A 24,573-nucleotide genomic window follows, 5' to 3' on the forward strand; every position below is an offset into this window, starting at 1 on the left:
AGCGCTTCATGCAGTGGCCTCTCTAGGTCTCTATGTAGGGACACCCTTGATTGAGGAAGATCATTGGTTAATTAAATAAAGAAACTGCTTGCCCTGATAGGTTAAAACATAGGTGGGAGGAGTAAACATGAGGAAGAGGAAGTGAGGTAAGACTCCTCAGACAGACGCGAGATAGCTCTGCTCTCAGAGACACACGTGATTAAGCTCCGACTCAGGATGGACGTAGGCTAGAATCTTCCCGGTAAGTGCACCTTGGGGTGCTTACATACATTATTAGAAATGGGCTAAATTAATATGTGAGAATTAGCCTAGAAGAGGCTAGATAGAAACGGGCCAAGCAGTCTTTAAATGAATACAGTTTGTGTGTTGTTATTTTGGGCATAAGCTAGCAGGCGGCTGGGGTGCTGAGGACGCAGCCCCGCCGCTCATATTTCAACACACCCTGACACGTGTCTGGCCTCAGTGGCTTTCCTTAGTTGTGGAGACAAATTCCATAGCCCTTTCTTCTATTCTTAACTTCAGAACCATGTGGCAGAAACTGCCAAGTTCTGCTGCTTACTGGGATTGAAACACAGTCCCCTTGTTCAATTCCATCTTCACCAAATTTCTTTTTTTTAAATATTTATTATGTATACAATATTCTGTCTGTGTGTATGTCTGCAGGCCAGAAGAGGGCACCAGACCTCATTACAGATGGTTGTGAGCCACCATGTGGTTGCCGAGAATTGAACTCAGGACCTTTGGAAGAGCAGGCAATGCTCTTAACCACTGAGCCATCTCTCCAGCCCCCCTGTCTGTTTATTTTTAAAACAGGGTCCCATTGTGTAGCCCTGGCTGACCTGGCCATTAGGCCAGGCTAGCCTTGAACTCAAGAGAGATCGGCCTGCCTCTGGTTGCTGAAATTTAAGGTGTGTCCCACCATGCCTAGAAATAAACATTTTAAAGGGGGAGGGATGCTGATGAGATGACTAAACCAGTTCAAAGTACTCGCCATCAGATCTGGCAACACCTGTAGATTCCCAGAACCCACATGGTCCCACATCAGAAAACTGATACCCACAGTTGTCCTCTGACTTCCACACACACGCAAATTAATTAATCAGTCAATCAATCAACAAAGAAATAAGTGGTTCTAAAAAAAGGTAGGCTCTATTGCACCCAGTACCTGGAATCAGGAAATAGTCCCTTAACTTGGTGTGGGGATGGTGCTGGGTTAGGGCTTCTCAGAAGTGGGGCAGCATAGGGGACTAAGCCTCTCACATCAGCCAGCGTCACTCCCGGCCAAGTTTACTAATATTTATTGGGGCAGTATCCAGATTGACACAAACTGAGCCACCCAGGCAGGCCACAGAGGGTTATGTGTCCCTAAACTTCCTGCCTGAACACTTGCTGTCCTTTCTAGCTGCCTGACTCCTTGGCACTGGAGCTGAGCGGTGTGAGGCTCTGGCTCAGCTGGGAGAAAGAAGGCACCTCTTTGGAACTTCCCCAAAGAGGTCACCTCCTCGTGGTGATGAGGCCAGCCTGATAGGCACTTGTCCAACCAGCTTGGTGAAGCAGCCAGCCTATGAGGAAACAATGTGTCATGGAGCCTGTCGGGGGCTGAATGCCACCCTCTTCCTGTGGGCTGTGAACTCACAGAGGCTTTCGACTGGTTCTCCTGCCCTCCTGCCTTCAATATTCTCCCCTTGCCTCCTCAAGGACTGCTAGGGTGTCTGAGGCTTGCCTCTCATCAAGGGCAGGTCCTCAGGCACACTGCAGAAGTCAGCACCTGATACCAGAGAGTCTCTAGTCTAGGACAGTTAGTCTCTAGTGAGGTCAGTCATGGATTCCTCTTCTCCCCATCTACGGCCTAAGCAAAGCAAAAAGCCTGGGCAGAGACCTGATCTACCTGCCCTGCCTGGTTTCAGGTCTTTGCTGTCATCCTGTCCTCAGTCTCCGGAGCTGTCCTCTCTGTCCCTGGTTCCCATTTGCTGGAGTGTGCTGCCACCTAGAGTAAGTAACCTTTCTTTCCTTTTCTTTTTTCTTTTGGTTGTTGTTGCTATTGTTTTTCAAGACAGGGTTTCTCTGGGTAACCTCAGCTGTCCTAGAACTTGCTCTGTAGCTTGCCTTGAACTCAGAGAACCACTGTGATGCCTTTGTCTTCTGAGTGCTGGGATTAAAGGTGTGCACCACCACCCAGCTTGCAGGATCCTTGCTCTAAGTTCTCAAGGTCCTGGCAATGAAGCACATGAAAATGTCTGCTAGAACCAACCAGGGCACTTGGGAGATGAGTCTGAAGACAGTCAAAAGCTCTTCTGAGACATTCCGAAGCCAGAAGCATGGATGGACCAGGTGCAAAGGTCAGCAAGAGCAGGACTCAGCTCCTTGATGTGCTGAGCCAAACTGGATGGAACACAGACTTGTTCTCAGGATTCACAGGTGGGCACGGCACCTGCAGGGCTGGTAAAATGAGTCCATGCTGGCCAGGCCTGGGGAGCTGAGGGGGCCCACTTGTCTGACAGAAGAGGGAGGTGGGGCCTAATGAGTCCTGCCCTCGCCGGGCTCCAGTCAAGGAGCTGAAGGAGCAGCTATGAACTCACTATGGGAAAAGAACTGAGAGGACTGTGAGGGGCATCCCTCACAGTAGACACCACCTCACCAACTACCCAAATGTTCCTAGACTGGGGTTTCTGTGGACACCTCCCCATCTCACCTGATATTTAAGGAGTGTTCCCTGGCTGAGTGGTGGCCCCCAAAGACCACCTCCTAATCTTCAGAACCTGAGAGCATGACCTTATTGGCTAGAGATGTTTCCCGGGTAGCCAGAAATGCCATCCCCGGTGTCCTCTAAGACACATGGAGAGGAGGAGTCTGGGTGAAGACTGAGGGCAGACAGCAGTGACAGGGCCACAGGCTAAGGACACTGGAGATTCTTAGGACTGGGAGCAGAAGGAAGACCCTCTGAAATCTGCAGGAAGCAAAGCCCTGCCACATTTGTGGAACTGTATGTGTTCTATGCTTCCATACTGGGAAGTCATGTGACCAGCAGGTCTAAGGGCAGTCTGGGTGACCACTCCCAGGGGCACACACAGATGAAGCAGCCAGCAATGTTGTCAGGACTGGGAAGTTGAAGACCTGACGACATTATGGATATTTGCACTCTGGAACGAGGGAGGAGGCTCACTGCTGCTCCTCGATATTGGTGCAATGTGATAGAAGCGCTACCAGGGTCAAGGCCAAGACCCAGGCAGGGAGGGCTTCCTGGTGTCACACACTGTGTGAACACAGTGAAGCAGGATTTGGAGGTGTCTGATGTCACTGGCATCCAGCTCATGGATGCCTGTCCTGATATGTGCCCGGAGAAGCAGTTGGAGGGGCACTCCACAGCAAGTCACTGGGCTTCAGCAAAGGCAGGCTGAAGGCCCACCTGCTGACTCACGGCCATCCCTTTACTTGATTACATATGCAGACTCTTTGCCACTTCTGCATACCTGGGGGCCAGCTTGAGAGCACTTGTCCTGCATCCATCGAACATGGAATGGGCCTGGCCAGTGAGTTCATGCTCATCACTGCCCCTACCTTCACCCTCAGTGGTGATGCTCAGGGACCAGACCCCTCCCCCACACCAAAGCAGAGCAGGGAATGGCTGGCCAGGGGGGTGGGGCTCGTTCCAAGTCTCAGCACGTAATAGCCACAGGAGCCACCTGCTCTCTGCTCCCCAGATGAACACGGGGTTTAGGAGTGCCAGTCCAGTCAGAACTTAAGCAGGCTGAGACTCAAAGGCATCCTAAGGCTTCCTGATAGCACCCTGCAGAAGGCAGCAGCTGTCTGTCCTCTAGTACTGGACTGGGGCGGCTGGAGTGGGCAGGGGCAGTTAGACACACTGGGACCCCAGGGATTGAGTTATCTGAGGCACCAGAGTGTGATCTGCCCCATACACCACATATTGGGTTGTCACAGACAACATCCGGTCTCCACCTGGGAGAGGAATCAGCATGGCCAGGCAGTTGGCTGGCACAGAGGCTCCATCCAGGCACGTGAAGTTTACTTGGTCTTGGTGTCTGCAGGCCTCATTCTTCAGCCATTGATGTCCAAAAACTCTAGGCTAGTGGTCTATGCACTGGGCAGTGTTTCCTGTCAGGACTTCGTCCATGTTTGAAAAATGACTCCACATACAGGAAAGCAGGTTAGATGAACACCTGCCTGGGTAGTGCCAGCTGTTGGGTAGGCTTGGACCCAGTCTGGGGTGGAAGGATGTGAGCCTTATGTCTGCAGAGGAAGGCCTGGAAGGCCTTCGCTGGATTATGTAACTGGCAGGAAGCCTGGGGAATGCTGGAGATTCTTCTGACAGCCTGGCCCCTCTACAGGTCAAGGTCTCCTTAGCAGGCTGGAGCTGGAAGTGGCACCCACTGGGAGCTCAGTCCTGGGCCAGAACTCAGTAGCCGAACAATTTTGGCTGACCCAACTGAGAGGCCAGAGCTAGCTCCCCCATAGCATTCCCAGGTAATCCTCACTACCAGAGGCAAATGCAAACCCTAGCAGGGTAGCACCATCCAGTTCCACCCAGAGAGGCACTGGGGCTAGGCATTTCAGTGGGTGAGAGAGACCAGCTAGGCAACAAGATGCTTTAAATTGGGATCTCAGTGGCTGAATGCCATCTTACCCTTCCATGGTGAAGGCTCCTCACACAGCCACTGCCCTGACACCAGCAGCCTAGGTGGAGTTGAGGCTGTGCAAGAGGAAGTCAGAAGGCACAGCCCTTGGCCAGAGACTTAGATGCCTCATTTGGAATACTTCAGTGATAGCCCAGAGCTTGCTGCCCCGGGTCTACAGGATTGGTCAGTGAATGACAAATTTCTTGGGATCTCTGAGCATCTAGCAGTGGTCAGAGTTTTGGGCTTCATGCTGTAACCCCTCTTCTTGTGACTCCAGAGCGTAGGCAAAAGTGTGGAACCTCCAATCACAGGTAGCCCAGGTCCACGACCCAGTGCCAAAGCAGGTGGGTCCCTGAACACCTCCGGGTCCACCTCTATTCTGGGTAACCCCACAAGCTGCCCTCCTGCTATGTCTTCCCACACCAAAGGTTGCACTGTCATGGCTCGCCTCTGAGAACCATAACAATGGGCACCCTCTGTACTTTTGGCCTGTTGGATGTCTGCCAAGGGCACCCACCTCATTCAAAGGGTACAGGAGCCTTGGTGCAAGATGTCTGCCACGGGCACCCACCTCATTCAAAGGGTACAGGAGCCTTGGTGCAAAGTGCTGCACACAATGCCAACAGCCCCTTGCCAGCTCTAGGCCTATGACCCATGGGTGGCAAATTAGGAGGCAGAGACAAGGCCAGCACAGAGAGCACCCCTTATTTGCTGCTGTGACACCAGCTGGATCACCAGGCTAACACACCCAAGCACATAATTTTGTGCGTTACCTGATCTTTTAACGGCATGTGAAATGCAGGATTGTAAGTGAATTTAAATGGCTCAGGTGGAGACTCAGTGACTCCCATCACACTAGGCTGGGAGTAAGGGGCAGCATGCAGGACTGCCATCACAAATGAGGATTCCCTAGAGAATGACACAGGATGAAGAAAGCATAGCATTGTCAAAGCACCTAATGCACGCCCACCTCCAAGACTGATTCTCCCACTACTTTCTGTGGCTTTGATGAGGCAAAGGACAGAGCAGTCACGCAGGCAGGCCAGGGGGACACTAGACTTGTAGGGAGAGTAAGACACTTTGTTGTTTTTTAAACAGGTTTTCTCTGTGGAATACCCATGGCTGTCCTGATGTCCTTTTGTAGACCAGGTTGGCCTCAAGCTCAAGAGATCTGCCTGCCTCTGCCTCCCAAGTGCTGGAATTAAAGGCATGTGCCACCATAACCAGTGTAAGCCTTCTGTAACTGACCACATAAGATAGGCATCCCAGGGATAAGCTCTTCCCCATTAGGTTCAGTCAGAAAAGGCTACCAAACTGACCTTCTAGCACGTGGGGGTCTAAGGCAGTTAAGGCGTTGCAGGTTAGAGGCAAGACAGATCTATAGCAACATCATCTCAGTCACCCCTCCCCAACAAACTTTAATAAAAACAAAAACCTCATACAATCCCGTGAGGTTCGCATCTCTCCTGGATCCCGAATGCACAGGACACAGCCTGATTCAGGTGTTTTCTTAAGTTATATCTTAGATGGGCAGTGATGGCACATGCCTTTAATCCCAGCACTGGGGAGGCAGAGGTAGGCGGATCTCTGTAGGCCAGCCTGGTCTAACATAGTAAGTTCCAGGCTAGCCAGGGCTACAAAGAGAAATCCTGTCTCAAAAAGTAAAACGATTCATCCTATTGTATGAATGTGCACGGGCATATAGACCTGTGCACTACATGCCAACAGTGCCCAAAGGCTAGAAAAAGGGCACCAGATACCCTGGAATTGGAGTTACAGATGATTGTTAGCCAGAATGTGGGTTCTGTTCCTCTGGAAGCCAGTGCTCTGCAAAGCTATGGCTCAAGAGCACCCTTACCCCAATTTCTTAGGCCTTTCCTACAGTAGCATAATATTCCCAGGGCCCCAGGATGACTCCACAATCAAACAGCTCCAAGAATTAGTTTTTTACAGCTAAGCTTTTACAGAGCCCAGAGTGAAGTCTGCAGCCACTCAGTTCAGTCCATCAGGGTGGGCAGTCAGGAGGGTCAGGTGGGTTGTCAGGAAAACAGTGCTCCTTTCATGTTTCACAACTTTAATAGAATATTCTAACTATTCTGTACAAATTGAAAACACCATATTCAGTTACAAATGTGTTATCAGGTAAGGCTGAGCACGCTCTACATGGCTGGTCACTGTGGACATGGCTGTCCTGGCTACCAACGACCACAACCACACACACACACCAACCACCAACTGGTCACCAAACCCAGGTGTGGCCCTGGTGTGCAAGCTGAAGCTGTGCTCTACAGGCCAGCCATCCCTAGTGAGGGAGGACTTTTGCCCCCTGGCTACAGCCTAGCACACTCCGGAGGCGACAACAACACGTGGTCTGCATGGCACAGAACAGCTAGTGGCAGGAGGCAGCAGGGCTTCCTCCACGGGCCTCACTCCATTTGATGCCACATCCTTCTGGTCAAGTCAGCAACATGGTCTCGTAAGTGGGAGGAGGAGGACAGTGAAGTTCAAAGCCCCCCAAGCACAAGTGAATAAATAAGTACAGGATGAACCAGACGGTTCTGGTCTCAGAGGGTTCTGGTCTCAGAGGCGTGTGCCACAACCCACCCAGCCCTGAAACCAAAACTCAAGGGAGGAGGGTGAGGAGAAAAAAAAAAAGAAAGAAAACAAAACAAAAAACCCACACGCTCTAAGGCGAGCACAGCCTCTTCTATAGTGCTTGGGAGATGACTAGGTACAGCAGCTGGAGCAGCTTCCCACGAAGTTCAGTGGCTGGAAACCACGAGCCTCTTCAGTAGCGTACACAGAATCACCAGGCTCTGCCAATCCCAGGCACAACCCCAGCCAACCCTACATGGACTTCAGGCACCAAGGCTGCAGGTGCTACAACTAAATCTCCTATTCTGAACTGCAGCCTAGTCTCCATTGTACAAGTTAAGCAAAGTAAGAAGGGAAGGGGGAGAGGAATCATGCACTTGGAAATGGTTAGATGTCACAGCACTGTCAAACAAAATTCTGCTTTGGCAGGGACTGAGGACCCTGCCTGCGGCCTGGGGTCCTGACATCCGTCCACAAGATGGCCCCCTCAGGGTCGCTGCTTCTTACTGCTGCTTGCACTCCGCCGGCTGGCTGGGTTCTTTCTGCAAAGAGAATACAAAATTTGAAGGAAATAAAACCAGCATCACTCAGCAAATCTCCCCGTCCCACAAGAACCAATATTCAAGGAGCTTTTCCTTCTTACCAAAAAGATGACTCGGCAAACAGACTTTAAGAGCTGACGTGGGAACAAGTCGACTCCCCAGAAAAAGTTCCAGGAGCTTGCTCTTCTGTTCTAATACAAAGTCTAACTCAGAATGTGCTAGGGGCCACAGAAATGAACTGCACAAGAGGCTGTTGGTACAGACCACCCCATCTCTACCAGAAACCTCCTCTCCCAGGGTCAGTTCTGTCCTTGGTATTCAGGGAATGCTGTCCTTCCCAGCAGGCTGGTTCTCTCCAGACAGAGAACACCACCCTAACAGGTTCAACTCCAGTAGCTCACGGTGCAGGAGCAAATAGCCAGGGGCTAACTCCTGTGAAGAACCACGTCCATCGGTCTCACAAAGCAGGTGTCCAAATCATGCCCGTTTTCAATCGAACACAAAAACCTGGTGCCTTTAAAACACAGTCAGGATCTGGGGAACTTTATATGGAGGCCATTTAAAGCCCAAGGCTAGACAAGTACTTCAATGTTACCTCAGAGCTAAGAGGTGTACTCAACTTATCTGCTGCCCAGAATCCCAGGGGACTATGACTAGAAATCACTGTGACTGTGGAGTATGGTGAGAAAAGTCTGTAATTCCAGAATAAGACAGAGAAATACCATGCTCAAGTCCAGCCTGACCCACAAACTGAGACTCTTGTGTCTCTAAGTAACAAGAGCTGGTGATGTAGCCCAGTGTTGGAGCACTTGTCTGACATGCCCAAGGCCCTAGGTTTTATCTTCAGCACCCATCAAAAATCAATTATTTTTAGACAAGGACTATGTACGTAGTTCTGGCTGCCCTCGAACTCACAGTGATCTGCCTGCCTTAGCCTCTCAACTGCTTAAAAAAAAAAAAAACCAAACAAACCTTTTTTGTCTTTGTTTTCACAACTCACTATGTAGACCAGGATGGCTTTGAACTCAGAGATTCACCTGCCTCTGGTTGTCAAGTGCTAAGATTAAAGGCATGCACCACACCACTATGCTGTTCTTTAAAAAAAAAAAAAAATCTATTTATTCATTATGTATACAGTGTTCTGCAGGTAAAAAGTGGGCACCAGATCTTACTACAGATGGTTCTGAGTCATCATGTGGTTGCTGGGAACAGCAGGCAGAGCTCTTAACCGCTGAGCCATCTCTCCAGCTGTTATTCTTATTTTATTATGTGCATGGGTGTTTTGGCTCCATGTATGTCTGTGTATCACATATGCTCCTAGTGCCAGCAGAAGTCAGAAGAGGGGTGGTCAGATTCCCTGGACTAGAGTTATAGACCACTGTGAGTTGCTCCTAACTGCTTAGCCATCATCTTTCTAGCCCCAATAAAATAAATTTATTAAAAGCAATTCTATTAGTTGACACGGCTATGGGTATCTAATAAGAAAAGTCTGCATTGTGTGAACATTTAAGGTTAACACCAGAAGTATTTATGGTATGACACGCCCTACCCCCAGACTACCTTAAGACACCACACTTCAGAGGAAAAATATATACACAGTGTCAAAACATGCAAGGGGGAACCCTGGCCTGGTCTGACCTTTACTTTTTTTCAATTAAAAAATTATGTGTGTGTGTGTCTATGTGAGGGTAGGCATTGGATACTCTATAACTGGAATCACAGGTGGTTGTTAGCTACTGTGTGGTTGTTGGGAATTGAACCTAGGTCCTCTGTGCAAGAGCAGCCAGTGCTCTTAACAGCTGAGCCATCCATCTCTCCAGCCTCTAAACTGATTGTGACAAGAAGAACACAGGGACATACTGAGCTCTCCAGGTTGGGACTCCCATCTCTCTACCTGTGTCTCATGAGCCTTGTAAGTCAACAAGAAACCCAAGCCCCGAGATGCTACGCTATTCTCAGTTGTCAACTTGACTACACCTGGAATTAATTCAAGCCCAAGCTGTCAGGCACTCCTGTGAGGGATTTTTCTTGATTAGATTATTTGAGGTAAGAAGACCCACCTTAAATACAGGCCACACTTATGTAAAGAACTCTTGTCTGCTTGCCCTCACTCTAGCAAATCCATTTCTTCACTGGCATTAGAGTCTACCTCTTTGCAAATCTGACACATATACAGGATCTGCTGAAGACAAGCAGTCTTGTGGACTGAACAAGGATCAGATTTTTCAGCTTTCTGGTGGGAGATAGCCATTGTTGGAATGAGTTGTTTTTCTAGAAAACCCCAATACAGATGTGACTCAAGCAAGAGCTGTCAGAAGATAGCCAAGGCTAGACCTAGAGGCAGTCAACACAGTGGCCAAGGTAACTTACCTACTGACCTAGAGAGCGTCAGGGAGACAAGGTGTCCCAGGCGAGTACAGCAGGGACAGGAGAGAGGAAGGCAAGCGATGCACACACGGGAAGGGGTGTGAGCTCCATGGGCTGGGGTACAACTGGGGTCCACTCCCAGCACAGAGGGAAATAAAAAACGCAAATGGAACAAGAGGCATTGCAGGTGGAAAACCGGTGGACCAGGAGTGGGTGCCTCCTACCTGCTTCAGAATACAGGCATCCTGTACTGTTACTAAAATGAAGTGGCATTTTTTGACAAGAACCTAACATTTGTGTCTTCAATAAAACCAAAAGCGAGGGTGTAAAATCTAAAACACAGACCACAGCAATGTAGGATGAAGCTGCTACGGAGCACAACCCTTACTAAGGTGGAAGAGGCCATCGGCAAGGCAAGAGTGATGAGGCAGCAGGCTTAAACAGGGATGCTAAAGCTCCAAACCCCACCCCTGCCAGGCAGCGGACAGCAGTGTCCACTGGTGCTCTCACTGAGGCAACAAGATTTTGAAGGGGATTTTGCAAACAGGACATTTACTGGCTTTGGCCCGTGACGTAGTCAGAAACTAAACTGTAACTGTACTGTAACACCTGCCACATCACAAATCTTAATGACAATGACCACTCAAAGCTAGCCTGCATATCAATGGAGGGGAGCTAGTACTTAAAATGCACAAGTAAGCAAAAACCTTGCCTACCACAGGACATAAAGGTGCAGCTATCAAGAGCACAGTGGGTCTGAGAAAGGTGGAGCTGAGACCACTATGCCAGCTGCACGAAGGAGTAAGGCCCATACCAAAGCTACCTGAAGATGGATACCTCCCATGGTCTGCTGCTACTATGGCCTTTATAAACAGGTTATCTTTAATACTGCCATCAACTGCATTTAACTGCTGGAGTAAAGATGGCTCCAGAGTGAGCCCACCAAGGACAACAGGTCGAGTCTCTGTAGGACTGTGCTGTCATTCTGGACAATTCCTATCAACTGTTGTCTTCACAATGAAGACAGGGGCCTACCCATGAGATGGGACGTGAGATCCTTACGGCACCTCCCACTCTTCTTCCTTCCTTCTCTACTGCAGCATTAGTTAAACTGTGAGCACCCACAGGAAGGCCTTGTCACTGGCAAGGGTCTCTCCTCCCTGCTAGTTGTCTAAGGGTCAAGGACGCTCTCCAGACTACACAGGGAAGAAAAGGTGCCTCATACCATGTCCACAACTGACTGTCACCCTCCAACCAATCTTGAAGTGGGGCTTTATAGTCTCCACATTGGCAGGGACTCCCACCAATCTGACCTAATCTTCTGTTCACTCACTTGTCTGCACAATGCCTACTTCAGTGTATAAACCCAGCCGACACCTACACAAATCCAGGGTAACTATAGCCAAAAGGTGTCTGAGTCAGCATAGTCATCAGGTAACTCCCCTACTAGGACTGTGTGCCCAAAGTGGCTCCTGTGGCCATCCTGCCAGCTGCTCACCCCCAGAACCTCTTGTTCAGTCATGAGTGACAATGTTCCTCCCCACCCTCAAAGTACAACTCACTGCCTAGTTAACAAAAAAACCACCAGGCCCTGAAAACAGGAGCTAAGCCTCACTGGTCTGCTGGTTTTACAAATACATTTAGCTGTGAAGCCCTGTACAAACGCTGCTCACAAGGCCCAAGGAATCAGCTCCTGCACAATGTGATAGACTTCATCTGTCTATGACCCAGAAGTCAAAATAATGCAACGAATCAAGTACAGACAGCAGTTTGGAAGTTAGGTATGAACAGATTCCACCTTACCTAGAAATGCATGAATGATTAACACAAAAATTACACCTAAATGGGGAAAAAAATTGAAAGGAACTGTCAGCATGAAAGAAATGAAATGCACAAAATTATACAGGAAGCAACAGCCACATTCTCATGATACAAAAGGCTTCCAGCAGGGGCAGGAGCAGCTTCAGTACAGCAGAGCTGCACTCCTTCCCAAGGTCAGAACCTCATTCCCTCTTACAACAAACAACTCCCAGACAACAGTTTCAATGCAATTTTTGCGTGCAGATTCCAGTAACCCTTCACTTTGGAAGATGCACGTGAAGCCACAGAACCACATCTTGACCCAAGGACAGCAGGACCATCCCTTGGACTGCTCACAACAACAGCTCGCCATTGTGCCCCATTACTTTTGTAGCTTCTCTCCACACCCAGACAATGCAAGAGGCCAGGTGTCCAAAGGGCTTTTTACTAATCACATGATCACCCGGGTGAGAGGCTTTCTTCAAAACCAGGGACTGAGAAGAAACAGAAAGCTCTGCAGGGTGACAAAGGGGAAACAACAGGAAAAAGAAAAGGGGGAGAGGGGCTACACCAGAGGCTAAGTGAGACAAGCACAGCACAAAGGCCAAGGTACACCACGTTGAAGTGTGCACGTGACAAGCTGCCCTGGTCCCTGCTAAGCTAACTGACGGTGAATGTGTGTCCAATCCGTGCCTACAAGGCATGAAACATGCCTCCCCATCCCCAGGCTCACCAGCATAGTCTCTGTGACCCAAAGGAGATCCTTAAGGAGAATAGCATTCATGGCTATGTCAACAGCCCATAACTCATTTCTCCCTCAGGAACCTCCTAGTGGGTGCATGCATTTCCAGTAGGACAGCAGCCACAGCACCAAGTCATTGCAATGGCAGTTGTTAGCACACACTCCACACAGGGAAAACAAGGACAACAAACACTAGCCCAGAGACGCAGAGCACAGGGACACCAGGAAGGGGTGCATTCTACAGACCCCACATACTGTCAAACACAAGGCAGTATGACTGTACTAGCGGTGCTCAGGGAATTCTATCATCAGGTGCCCACAGTCCCCTAACAAGAGTCTCCTGAGGCCACAGAGGAAAACCACAAACTTAACAGATAAAATTGGGAACACAGCCTGTCCATTTTTTTGTTTTCTTTAGCCAATCTTCCCGTTCTGTTTTCAATCATAATCACTTGCTGAATCTTCTCAGCAAGTGTGAATGTGAAGTTCTGACCACAATCTAATGCTCTCTTTACTACAGCACACAATTCCTGCCAGGTCCTCTGTAGACAAACATGGGTACTTCCTATTATAGCATTCTTCTAAGGAAGAGCTGGAAGCCACAGGTACATGCTCAAGTCTATAGAACAGAACAACACCTCGTTGAATCAGACACCTAATGCTTCAGGCACATGAGGTGTCTTTCCTCAACTGCACATTTTTTTTTTAAAAAATATTTATTTATTTACTTATTATGTATACAATATTCTGTCTGCAGACCAGAAGAGGGCACCAGACCTCATTGTTGTGAGATCTGGTGAGATGGTTGTGAGCCACCATGTGGTTGCTGGGAATTGAACTCAGGACCTTTGGAAGAGCGGGCAATGCTCTTAACCGCTGAGCCATCTCTCCAGCCCTCAACTGCAGATTTTTTTTTTTTTGGACATAAGTATTACTAGCATCATTGCCTCAAAATGGGAACAGTTTCAAAAGTCCCACTGTGCAGTACTCAGGAAGTCCTCAAATAACTAACCTTGGGGTTAACCTCAGCATCATCCTCCTCTTCTCCCTCCTCATCTCCTTCCAATTCCTGTATTAAAAGGAGACAAAAGTAAAAGGTGACTAGGGATGTGATATGACCAAAGGGCATCACCTGAACATGTAGAAAGTGACACACAGCTTATTCTACTAACTCAAACCAATCTTACCAAAGGATTCAGAGATAGATACTCGGTAGTTAAGCACACTAATTGCCCTCGTAGAGGGACTGAATTCAGTTCACAGGACCTATGCTCATAACCACTGGAAATTTCTCCTCAAATCTGATGCCTTCTGCACTAAAAAGGAACCAGCAGCACGCAAGTGCACATATATGTATGAGTATATACACATGAGCATAAATAAAAATTTCTTTAAACCTTAGAAAATTATTTCTTTAAAAATAAAGGGGGAAGCCGGGCGGTGGCACACGCCTTTAATCCCAGCACTCGGGAGGCAGAGGCAGGCGGATCTCTGGGAGTTCGAGGCCAGCCTGGTCTACAAGAGCTAGTTCCGGGATGGGCACCAAAGCTACAGAGAAACCCTGTCTCGAAAAAACCAAAAAAAAAGGGAAAAAAATAAATAAAGGGGGATGATGACAGATTTAGCTGAATCTAAAACTGATCTAGAGGCTCAGTTTCCTGTGGTTTCTGCTTTCCAAAAGCAAATCACAGTGGAGACCTGCTTTTGGGCCAGTCACTAACAATTACTCTGCATATCTTTTTGTTTTCAGAGATAATTTGGAAACACTTATGAAAACTTAAGATATTGCTTATATATGCTTACTAAGGTACTTTGGGGGTTAGGTACTTCAAGACAAAGTTTCTCTGAGTAGTTGTCCTTGGCAGTCCTGGAACTCACGTTAGACCAGGCTGGCCTAGAACTCACAAAGATCCTTTTGTCTCTGCCTCACAAGAGCTTGGATTAAAGGCCTGTGACACCACCACCCAGCTAAGATACATTTTTATAAGTAACAAGGTCAAAATCAGAGCAAGGCCCTTTGACCTCTTAACTTCAAACAAAGACGTCAAAGCCACACAAGGCTGAGGGGAGAACACTATATATAACTTCTTCCTTACCTCCTCTTCTCCCTCCTCGCCTTCTTCAAACTGCAGGGGAAAACAGAAACAACTTAAATTTCTAGAACCATGATATAGCCCCAATACCAAACTTATAAGCACCCTGCTATGCTAAAGGTAGCACGAAGCTTGGTGCTGCTGCTACAGAAGCAGTGATGGCTCGCTCCATCCAGGTGTCCGAGAGGCACATGCTGTAGTTGCAGGCCCAGCTCAGCCCAGCAGAGCAGCACTGTGCTGTATGATGAGGGACTTTCCAGTATTGAAAGCTGCTCAAAACAAGAGTTAAGGATGGGGAGGAGTAACAGAGTTTGTGGTTGGAGCATGCTGGATAAGCTCCCTTTCTATCTTCAGACTAAAACAGAGGCAATTAGAGCCATTTGGACTCAGTTGAGAAAATGCTTCCATGAGATGTGCCTAGAGGCATACCGGAGGTATATTTTCTTGATTAATGATCAATGTGGGAGGGTCCAGCTTACCCTGGGCTGGTGGGTCTGGTATTTATTTTAAATAAGGCTGAGCAAGTCAGTAAGCAGCAATCCTTTATGGTGTCTGCACCAGTTCCTGCCTCCAGGCTCCTAACCTTACTTCCTTGGATGATGAACTACAAGCTTTAAAATGAAACAAACCCTTCCTCCCCAAGTTGCTTTTGGTCATGATTTTTCATCACAGCAACAAATACAACTAAGACTAAGGCTAAACTAAATAAATCAGCTGCCTAGTTGCATACAGGAATTTAGGCATTTCATACCCCCCTAGCCCACCTACATTGTCATCGTCCTCTATGGCTTCCCCAGTGAAGTAGAGGACAGCCCGTGGCACGATTCGCTCACGGAAAAAGTGCCCAATTTCAAAGTCAGAGGCTAAGGTGAATTCGGAATCTTCATCCTGCGAGGGAAAACAAACACATTAACTCATTTCAGTAAAGACATGCTTAACACCCTTACCCTACCTTCAGCCCTTACTTTGAATCATCTACACTGCTAGATAACAGTCCCCACATTCAAAGTCACTTAAAATGACCTTATTAAAGTCAATGTTGAAATTATACTATGAAACAACATGAAGGCAAAACAAAAAAGCAGATGGGCTGCGGCTTTGCCATTTGTCTACGTTTCAAAGTAGGGACACTGGGGTCTCTAGTGAAGAGTAAAGGACAAGCATGAAAAAAAAAAACATTTCTCCCCAGGCCCAAGGTATAATGACTTCACTTTAACTACAGAAACAAACAGAGCAGGAAGGGATCGGAGTGCCTATTCAGGAAATCTTACCAGAGATTCTCCATCTCCAGACGCTAGAAAAAGAAAAGACAACACACATTACAATGGCAACCAATGTCTTAACATCCACACTGAAGGGAACCCAGCTGGCAGACAGCTGGCAGACCCCAATGAGGCACCATGGCACCTTGCAAATAATTTTATAAGCCCTATGGGTTACACTACTTCAACTAGAGAAGGCTGTGGGTCAAAAAAGTCTGCATTTGAAGGATGAAGTAGGTGAACCAGCTGTCCTAGGCTGGCAGTCTGTGAACTGCTGCCATGTAGGCTGACCCTGTGCACCGTACAAATGCTGAATTGTACATGCCTATCTGTTATGGAGGAAAAATTTGTGCAGTCGGCTGACAGCCCTGCAGAGAGAGTACAGCTTGTCAAGGCTGATTCATCCATGAGGGTCAGACCATCAGAGTGGTGCTGACATTTACCAGCCCAAAAGGAGACGTGGGCTTCTTGTCATACATACTTTATGAAGCTAAAGGAACCATCACCTGACAGATGATTTAGATCTTGACTAGCAATGTGCTGAGTTAATCCAATCCTCTCTGTTCATCCTGTGGTGCCAGCACAGCTCACACCATTTAGTGTCACAGCCTGGCATCATTCATTGTTGCAATGACAGTGTTGGTTGGATGAGCACTATGCACAAGAGACTGCTGCCATGTGGACAAGGCACAGGGTCTGATGGCTAGAACCCCAACTCTCCAGGGACAAGCACACCAGCACTTGCCTTCTAGACCAATCCGTCCCCGCCACCATCCTTTGTTCTTGATCCTGTTCTGTGCAGCCTGACGAAAATGCAAACTGGAAACTGAATGGGCTAACTTCAGAGCTGTGCGACTGTCAATCACCACCCCTAACATCATGTCTGCATATCAATCCCACTTTTGCTGACGCTTTAAAAACAGGTTTAAGAAAATTCCCAGAGAAGCCAACTTCTCCCTCTCTTTCTCTCCCTCTCTCATTTTCCAAGACAGGGTCTCACTATGTAGCCCTGGCTGTCCTGGAACTCACTATGTAGATCAGGCAGACCTTGAACTCACAGAAATCCTGTCTCTGCTTCCCAAATGCTGGTAAGAAAGGTGTGCAGTGCACCACTATGCTCAGCGAACTGACTCTTGAAGGCTCAAGAATCCTTTACCTGAGCTCCAGAGAGCCAGCCTGGTTCAACTCGTCAAAAGGGACTTCCTTACACAGGAAACTTGAGCACTGAGCTTATGGGCGTTTTTATTCACGAAATCAATATACTTTGTATTTTCTGGGCTCAAAGATCATAAAAATGGCCAGTACAATAGTAACACCCTAATGTCCCATGAGGGGCATTTTAGTAGACAACAGCAGTGAGTTCTGGGACAAAACCAAGTCAAGTGCCCAGATCCAGCGAGGGACCCACCTAACGTTGCACACATAACTCTGTATGTGCTGACCTTGGCTACAGGGATGGACATTTATATCCAATGATGGTCCCTTCATACCCATGCTCTAATACTGAAAAAGGGTCTGTCAAAAAATTTTCTCAGAACTGCCAAGAGTGCAGTAATTATTACAAGGCTCAAGGTTTCATCTTCATTGTATAGCTCAAAAACAAAAAGCTTCAGTGTTGCGGTTTTGCTCCCAGCTTTTAAAAACTGTAAATCTATGTACTTGTGTTTATCACATAGAAATTATAACTAAATCCCTGTGCTCTATTAAATTGTGTAAAACTGAATTCATAGGAAAAAGAAGCTGTACAGGTGATTCTGAAGCTTTGCACTCTGACTGGTTTAAGCCAGGAAGGGTCCTAAAGACTGTACCTGCCTCTTGCCTAGGAAGCTGGCCTGTTCCCCTCCATGTTCAGGAAAGGGATCATCCTCTCCTGAGGTGCACACACAACTCCTGAGAACTAAGCCAACATGAAGAAACAACTTCACATAACACACTGAGCTGACCCTGCCCACCTTTTAGGGGGCTGAAGAAGTTGAAGAAGGACTCATTGGGCACTTGCTTGGTGATGGTTCGCACGGTGCCCCGGCCCTTGTGCTTCTGCTTTTTCTTGATGGTTTTGACTGTGACATTTTTTCCCTTCTTCCAGTCAATTGTACACCTGCAGGGACAAGGCATCTGTTATAGACACTTGCTTCAAGAGAAATCCCACTACTATCCAGGAAGGAAACCACAGCCCTGTGGAACTTCTGACACCAGCAATCTGGAAACCAAGAAAAATAACCCAAAGCCCATCTGTATGACAGCTCACAAAAGCTAGCTCAGTCCCATCATCCTGGAGTAACCAATGCTCAAAAACCTTACAGCTCCGAAATGACAACAGCATTCTCTCCACTGGGATTCTGAAATGTATCTCTGGTGCAAGACCCTGCCAAGTGTGTATAATGTTCAAGAGTGCATCACCTGCAATCTCTGAACAAACTGAGAATTACCACACTAACTTGCTATGGGACAATGGTCTTGTACGTTGTAAAGACTTGTCACTTGTACTTTTAATAAAACACTGTTTGGCCAGGGCAACAAGAACAGGAGAATTCTGGGAAAAAGAAAGCTCAGTCTACAATCATTGCCAAGATGAAGAGAAAGCAAGATGAGAACACCATACTGATAAAGGTACCAAGCCACGTGGCTAACATAGACAAGAATAATGGGCCAATTTATGAGATAAAAATTAGTTAATAAAAATCTGAGCAAATAGGTCAACCAGTTTATAATTAATGTAGATCTCTGTGTTTCTTTGAGACTAAATGGCTGCAGGACAAAAATATCGGTCAACACTCAAGTACTCAACTCAGAAGTCAACTAAGTAAATAGGACATGAGGGACCACTTTCTCACGTATGGTGGTATCTGAATGATGTCTGCTCAGGAACACATGATAAAGCCAAGTCTGATGTGGGAAGTCCTTCTGTATATGTGTTGCTTTTATTGGTTAATGAATAAAGAAACGGCTTTGAGCCTATAGCAGAATATAACAAAGTTAGGTGGAGAAAACTAAACTGAATGCTGAGAGAAGGAAGAAGAGTAGGAGAGAAGCCACGTAGCCCCAGAGACAGATGCTGGATAGAATCTTGCCGGTAAGCCACAGCCACATGGCAATACACGCATGAATGGAAGTGGGTTAAATTAAGATGTAAGAGCTAGCCAATAAGAGATTAGAGTTAATAAGCCAAGCAATGATTTGATTAATACAGTTTCTGAGTTATTATTTTGGGAGTCTGGGCAGCCGAGAAGCAGTCTCCTACACCACCTCTCCCACAAGACAGACTGTCCTCAGGAAAATATGTTTGCTAGCCCTAATTACTCCAAGCCTTTGAATTGGGATTTTAATGAAGCCCAAATCATTTAATGACAGTAACAACACTGAGCTGGCTCTTCAACAGTCAATTTACTGAACAGTGAGACATAGCCATAGGAGTCAAATTTAAGCTGCATCTCTACCAAGTGACCTAGAGACTAAAACTGACAGGCATCAGGTGGCAGATGCAGTGCCAAATTCCAAAGCTGTCACTGGGCTGTGACCTGCATCAAATTTCACCACTTAACAAATATTAATGCTCTTAGGAATTTGGGGCTTTCATGGGCATGATGGTGGCACAGCCTTTAATCCCAGCACTTGGGATACAGAGGCATGAGGAACTCTAAGCTCAGCCTAGTCTACAAAACAAGTTTGAGGCCAGCCAGAGGTACATGAGACCCAGTCTCAAAAACAATCAAAAACAAAACAAAAAAACACTTCAAGGTGGGCTAAACAAGACTAGGAACAAAAAAACAAACAAAAAAACACTTCAAGGTGGGCTAAACAAGAAGACCAGGATTTGCTCCCCAGTACCCACATGGCAGCTCACAACCATCTTTAACTCCAATTTCAGAGCATCTGATGCCCTCTTCCGACCTCTGTGGGCAAGACACATATGTAGTACACAGATACACATGCAGACACAACACTCACACAAAGTAAAAGTAAAAATTAATCTTAAAACTTGGGGCTGAGGGCACAATCCAGTGGTAGAGCAATTGGTCTTACGTGTAAAAGTCCTGTGCTAAATCTCTAGTGCCATAGAATATAAACAAATAAGTCTGGCAGTGGCAGCACCTACCTTTAATCCCAGCACTTGGGAGGCAGAAGCAAGAGGATCTCTGTGAATCTGAGGGTTGAAGCTAGCCTGGTCTACAGAGTGAGTTCTAGACAGCCAAGAAAGGCTACAGAGAAAAACCTGCCTTGTAAACAACAAAATCCCTTCAATCATGGTGTCTAGAGAATTCAACTGGGCCCTTTCAAACAGAAACTGAGCACAAGCCTGAAAGTGCATCTGAACATCAAGACAAACTTTTTTAAGTATATATGTATGTGTGTGTGTATAATATATATATTATTGCATATGCCTTTAATCTCTTTGAAGCAGGGTGTCCTAGAATGTGGATCTTGACTAAGCTGGAAGCTCACAAGTCCCAGCAATTTTTCTGTTATATGAGCACTAAGGTCTGAACTCCTGATTGCATGGTCATCTCTCCAACCCCTAAGACTTTTTAATTTTTAATATCATTCTTATTTTCTATCTTTTTTCTTTGTTGTACACAGATCTTGCTGTACAGCTTAGACTGACCTTGAATATGCACCCCCTACACCTGAGTCTTCACTTTGAAATTCTAAAAGCATTACTGCTTTTGTTTTAAAAAGACATGTTCTTACCCATCACAGTCCACAATTTCAGGACCTTCAAAAGAAAACGGGTCAGCCTTGTCTGGTTCTGATTTCATCTTGTATGTTTTCGTCAGGACAGGATTGGTGAAGTAGTCGTTGGGTTCAAAGTGAAACTCTAGCACAAAAGACTGAAGCAAAGATGCAGAGTCAGAACTACCTAATGTCTGCAAACAGAACTTAAGGAACCATCTCATGGCTACAGACCTTCCTACTGAAATCGGCACTGGCAGCCCCACCCTTCTCCCCCCCCCCCCTCTCTCTCTGCAGGATCCTTCACGGAAGGAGGTGAGAGAGGACAGAGTCAACTGCTCCCTTGAAGCTGCTCAGTACTCAAGAGAGCACACAGGAGACAATACTTGCAGAAAAATAGGTATGCCAAAGCCACATGGCAGAAAAAAAAAAAAGACAACTCACAAGTAAAAAAAAAAAAAAAAAAAAAAAGCAAAACTGGGAGTGGTGGCACACATCTTTAATCCCAGCACTCGGGAGGCAGAGACAGGCAGATCTGAGTTCAAGTCCAGCTTGGTCTAAAGAGCGTGCGAGTTCCAAGACAGGTTCCAAAGCTACACAGAGAAACCTTGTCTGGGAAAAAACAACAACAACAAAAGACAAACAAATGAAAACTAGCCAATCAAGGTTGGGCATATGCCTGTAATCCCAAGGACATGGGCAGTAGAGGCAAGAGGGGGCCACAAATTTGAAGCTAGCTTACTCTATATTCTGGGTTAGCCCAGGCTACACAACAAGACCCTATCTCACAATAATAAAAAGATTTACATGAAAGCAAAAGTATAACAATTGAATTTGGATGAACTGAAAGTAAAAAAAAAAAAAAAATACAGGGAACCTCAACACTGCCTATTCAGGAAAGACAAGAGCTCAGGCTGCAGTCAGAGCCTTGGGTAGGAAGGGACCTTCTCCAGCCACTTGAGTAAGAGGGCAGCCCTTGACCAAGGGAGGCAACAAGCATGCTAAGCTCCCACTACCCATGACCCCATCTTCAGAACGACAGCCAAATGTCACCTCTCACAAAGCAAAGATAGATGTGCATGGCTGCCCCTGAAGGACCGCGGATAAAGAAATCCTACCACATTGGCCTATCTCCATCTGTATACCAGGGCCTGGGGTAGAGATGAAAGGACAGATCTAGGTACCTCTCAAGATCCTTTGCTTAGCCCCTCATAGCACGTGTGTCTCCAAGACCTGAAACTGAAAGCCACTAGCCAGCCAGTCAGTCATGTGTCACTGGAAATCCTGTAGCACTGGAATGGAACCCGCCAACCACAGCAAGACTGACAGGTTACGAACAGTGCTCCTGGGGAGAGGGTCAGATTCAGCAAGCCCCCACACATTCTAGGTTAAGTCCATCTTCCCAGAGGCCAGACACCTCCCATATTTTAAGCCGTGTTAGAGTAGTTTTCAGTCATATCTACTAATGGTTATTTTAGGTTAAACCCACTCTCCTTAGTATCTAGATTTCTGTACTACTGTTGTTCATGTTTGTTTATACTCTTCCTATTCTTTTAAAAAGGGATCTTACTGCTGTGATTCAGGCTAGTCCTGACCATATTCAAGTAATCTACCTCCCTTCCGGGATTATAAACTCATGCCACCACACCCTGCTACCTCCATGTGACACTTAGGAAAAGTATGATGTGCTGATCATCTCCACCAAAGAAAATCTAGCAACTAAATTGGAGCCTGACTAGGTCATAACCACAGGCCAGCAGTCACCAGTCTGTATCCAGCTGACTCCTCGTCCCTGGGAAAGGATATAGTCTGTGTTATTAGCCAAAAGTCCAGCTCACACTGCCAACAGTAGCACCAAGAGAAGTCTGATGAGCACACATGCTCAAGACTGCCAACTCTGAATGACAAGAATCACACCTTTTTGCACCTTAGCCAATCAAGAAGGAGCTTGGTCAGTACTCACCATAGGCTGTCCAGGGTCTGAAAACTTGACTTTAATATCTTGCAGGTGTTTCAAGATTGGTTCATCATATTCCTAAAAGAGAGAGAACCTTGAACAACCACAATTCATGGCAGTCATAGTTGTAAGTGTCCCAGATGATGGGCAATTGTCCTATTGGAATTCTGTCTTTGTCCAGTATTAACTTCTAGAAAGCAATGCAAATCTGTTCATTATGTATCCCTGGTGGCAGTAACAACATGTAACAACATGTCAAGACTCAGCTGCCACCTGATTCTAGAATGGCACCATTGCTACCACCAATGCTGGCTGTAGGAAAGCCCCATGTTCTCCTGCCATTACTTGACACTAACGTTGGCACAGTGTTACCAAGATTTCTGGCATCTAAGATGACAAGGCAAAAGGCTTGGTGGTAAAGAGATGGCTTAGTTTGTTGTGGGTCTTCCTGCATAATATCCACTAGTGACAATAAATACCCCAAATCTCATGCCACTTCTATAAAGATCGCAGATTATGTCGAAGCCTAACATACAGGAGCCAGACTGCTTACACCTGTACTGTAAAGACCTGTGCTGTATAGTAAAGTCTAAGCAATAGTCACTGTGAAAGCACGAGAAGAAGCTAAAGGAATGGATCCTCAAAATGACACACACTTGTGATAGGTGTAGATTATTCATTTTTTTTAAAATATTTATTTATTATGTATACAATATTCTGTCTGTGTGTAGGCCTGAAGGCCACAAGAGGGCACCAGACTCCATTACAGATGGTTGTGAGCCACCATATGGTTGCTGGGAATTGAACTCAGGACCTTTGGAAGAGCAGGCAATGTTCTTAACCTGAGCCATCTCTCCAGCCCCCTAGATTATTCATTTTTTACTCTGAGATTGGCATTGAATAAAGCTCTAGGAATTAAGCCCACTAAAGGTTACCTTCCTGATTTTAAGTTCTTTTGACATAACAGGTAAAACCAAACCAGCAAGAGGAGGTCATTTAGTAGTTATTTAAAAGAAAAAAAAAACCCAAAGACAGTTCTGGAAGCAGGCTACACCAAAAGCTGTCACATCTCTGAAGCTGACAGACGGAGCATGGACTGGATAACGCCTCACACTACGCACCAGATCTGAACACCTAGCAGCCTATCACCCATCTAACTAGCACAAATGAGAACCAACATGGAGGTGAGACTCTCCCCCAGCTCCCTGTTTTCACACAGGAAGAATCTCAACAAGGTCTTAGGTGCAGTGCTGGACTTTGCAGGAGACTGCCTCTCAAGCTTGGTGTGAACAGAATTGTCAGCCTTGCCAAGAACTGCAAAAAGAAAATGCAGTCCCTACAGCAAAGACCACTCCCCTAGGGATCAGCCCCCAAGAGGAGACTTTTCATCCTCCTAAAAGGACCTCCCAGCACCCAAGTAAGCAGTGTGTAATACTAAGGCAAGTCCCTCAACATACTGCAGGAGTTGTGTATCACCCCAATCTTTTCCCACTTGTACCCACCAAGCAGAAGCCCCTCACCTGCACCAGCTCACTAAGCATATCTACGTTTCTGAAGATGGTGAACCAGAACTCAGGGATGCCTTTGGGGGTCAGCTCTTCTGCTGTTGCTGCTTCTTTCTCAGCTATAACTACTTTATTCTTCATATCTCCCTACAAAACAGAGTCAAAACATAAAAGTCACTGAAAACACAAATTTACACACAAAAAGACATTATTTCAGGGTCCATCACACATTTCCTTTTCCTTCTGTGTGTCTCCAAACGACGGAGTTGGAAAAGGCATTCATTCATGACACTATGTTCACATGTAATTTCACAATGAAATGTCCTATCAAGGGGAGAAACGGAAAAGGTGGCAAATTGCCACCAGACTTGTGAAAAAATGTCCAGTCTGTCTTGGTGAGCTTCC

At 46.7% G+C, this 24,573-nt stretch overlaps 1 protein-coding gene and 1 non-coding gene across 4 annotated transcripts in view; both read right to left on the reverse strand.

Moving 5' to 3' along the window:
- Nucleotides 1-6,691: 6,691 nt before the first annotated feature.
- The window catches only part of Nap1l4 (nucleosome assembly protein 1 like 4), a 32,706-nt gene continuing 14,824 nt past the window's right edge, over nucleotides 6,692-24,573 (reverse strand). Inside the window, exons 7-16 of one of the 3 annotated variants that reach the window (XM_050137111.1) lie at nucleotides 24,184-24,315; nucleotides 22,670-22,741; nucleotides 20,725-20,864; nucleotides 17,988-18,133; nucleotides 16,045-16,067; nucleotides 15,542-15,661; nucleotides 14,777-14,806; nucleotides 13,693-13,749; nucleotides 11,942-11,977; nucleotides 6,692-7,771 (exon numbers count right to left, since the gene is read on the reverse strand). In XM_050137111.1, coding sequence (XP_049993068.1) covers nucleotides 11,972-11,977; nucleotides 13,693-13,749; nucleotides 14,777-14,806; nucleotides 15,542-15,661; nucleotides 16,045-16,067; nucleotides 17,988-18,133; nucleotides 20,725-20,864; nucleotides 22,670-22,741; nucleotides 24,184-24,315 — 726 coding nt within the window. In that variant the 3' untranslated portion in view covers nucleotides 6,692-7,771; nucleotides 11,942-11,971. The remainder of the gene's footprint in view (nucleotides 7,772-11,941; nucleotides 11,978-13,692; nucleotides 13,750-14,776; nucleotides 14,807-15,541; nucleotides 15,662-16,044; nucleotides 16,068-17,987; nucleotides 18,134-20,724; nucleotides 20,865-22,669; nucleotides 22,742-24,183; nucleotides 24,316-24,573) is intronic. The other 2 variants (XM_050137110.1, XM_050137112.1) reach the window with 2 other exon arrangements.
- LOC126498964 (small nucleolar RNA SNORA54) lies at nucleotides 21,925-22,051 on the reverse strand. Its single transcript, XR_007590941.1, has one exon. It is a non-coding gene; the product is annotated as a small nucleolar RNA SNORA54 (small nucleolar RNA).

This window comes from Alexandromys fortis, unplaced genomic scaffold (assembly GCF_014885135.2).
Source record: "Alexandromys fortis isolate MF-2015 unplaced genomic scaffold, M_Fortis_MF-2015_v1.1 scaffold_3, whole genome shotgun sequence".
Lineage (NCBI taxonomy): Eukaryota > Metazoa > Chordata > Mammalia > Rodentia > Cricetidae > Alexandromys > Alexandromys fortis.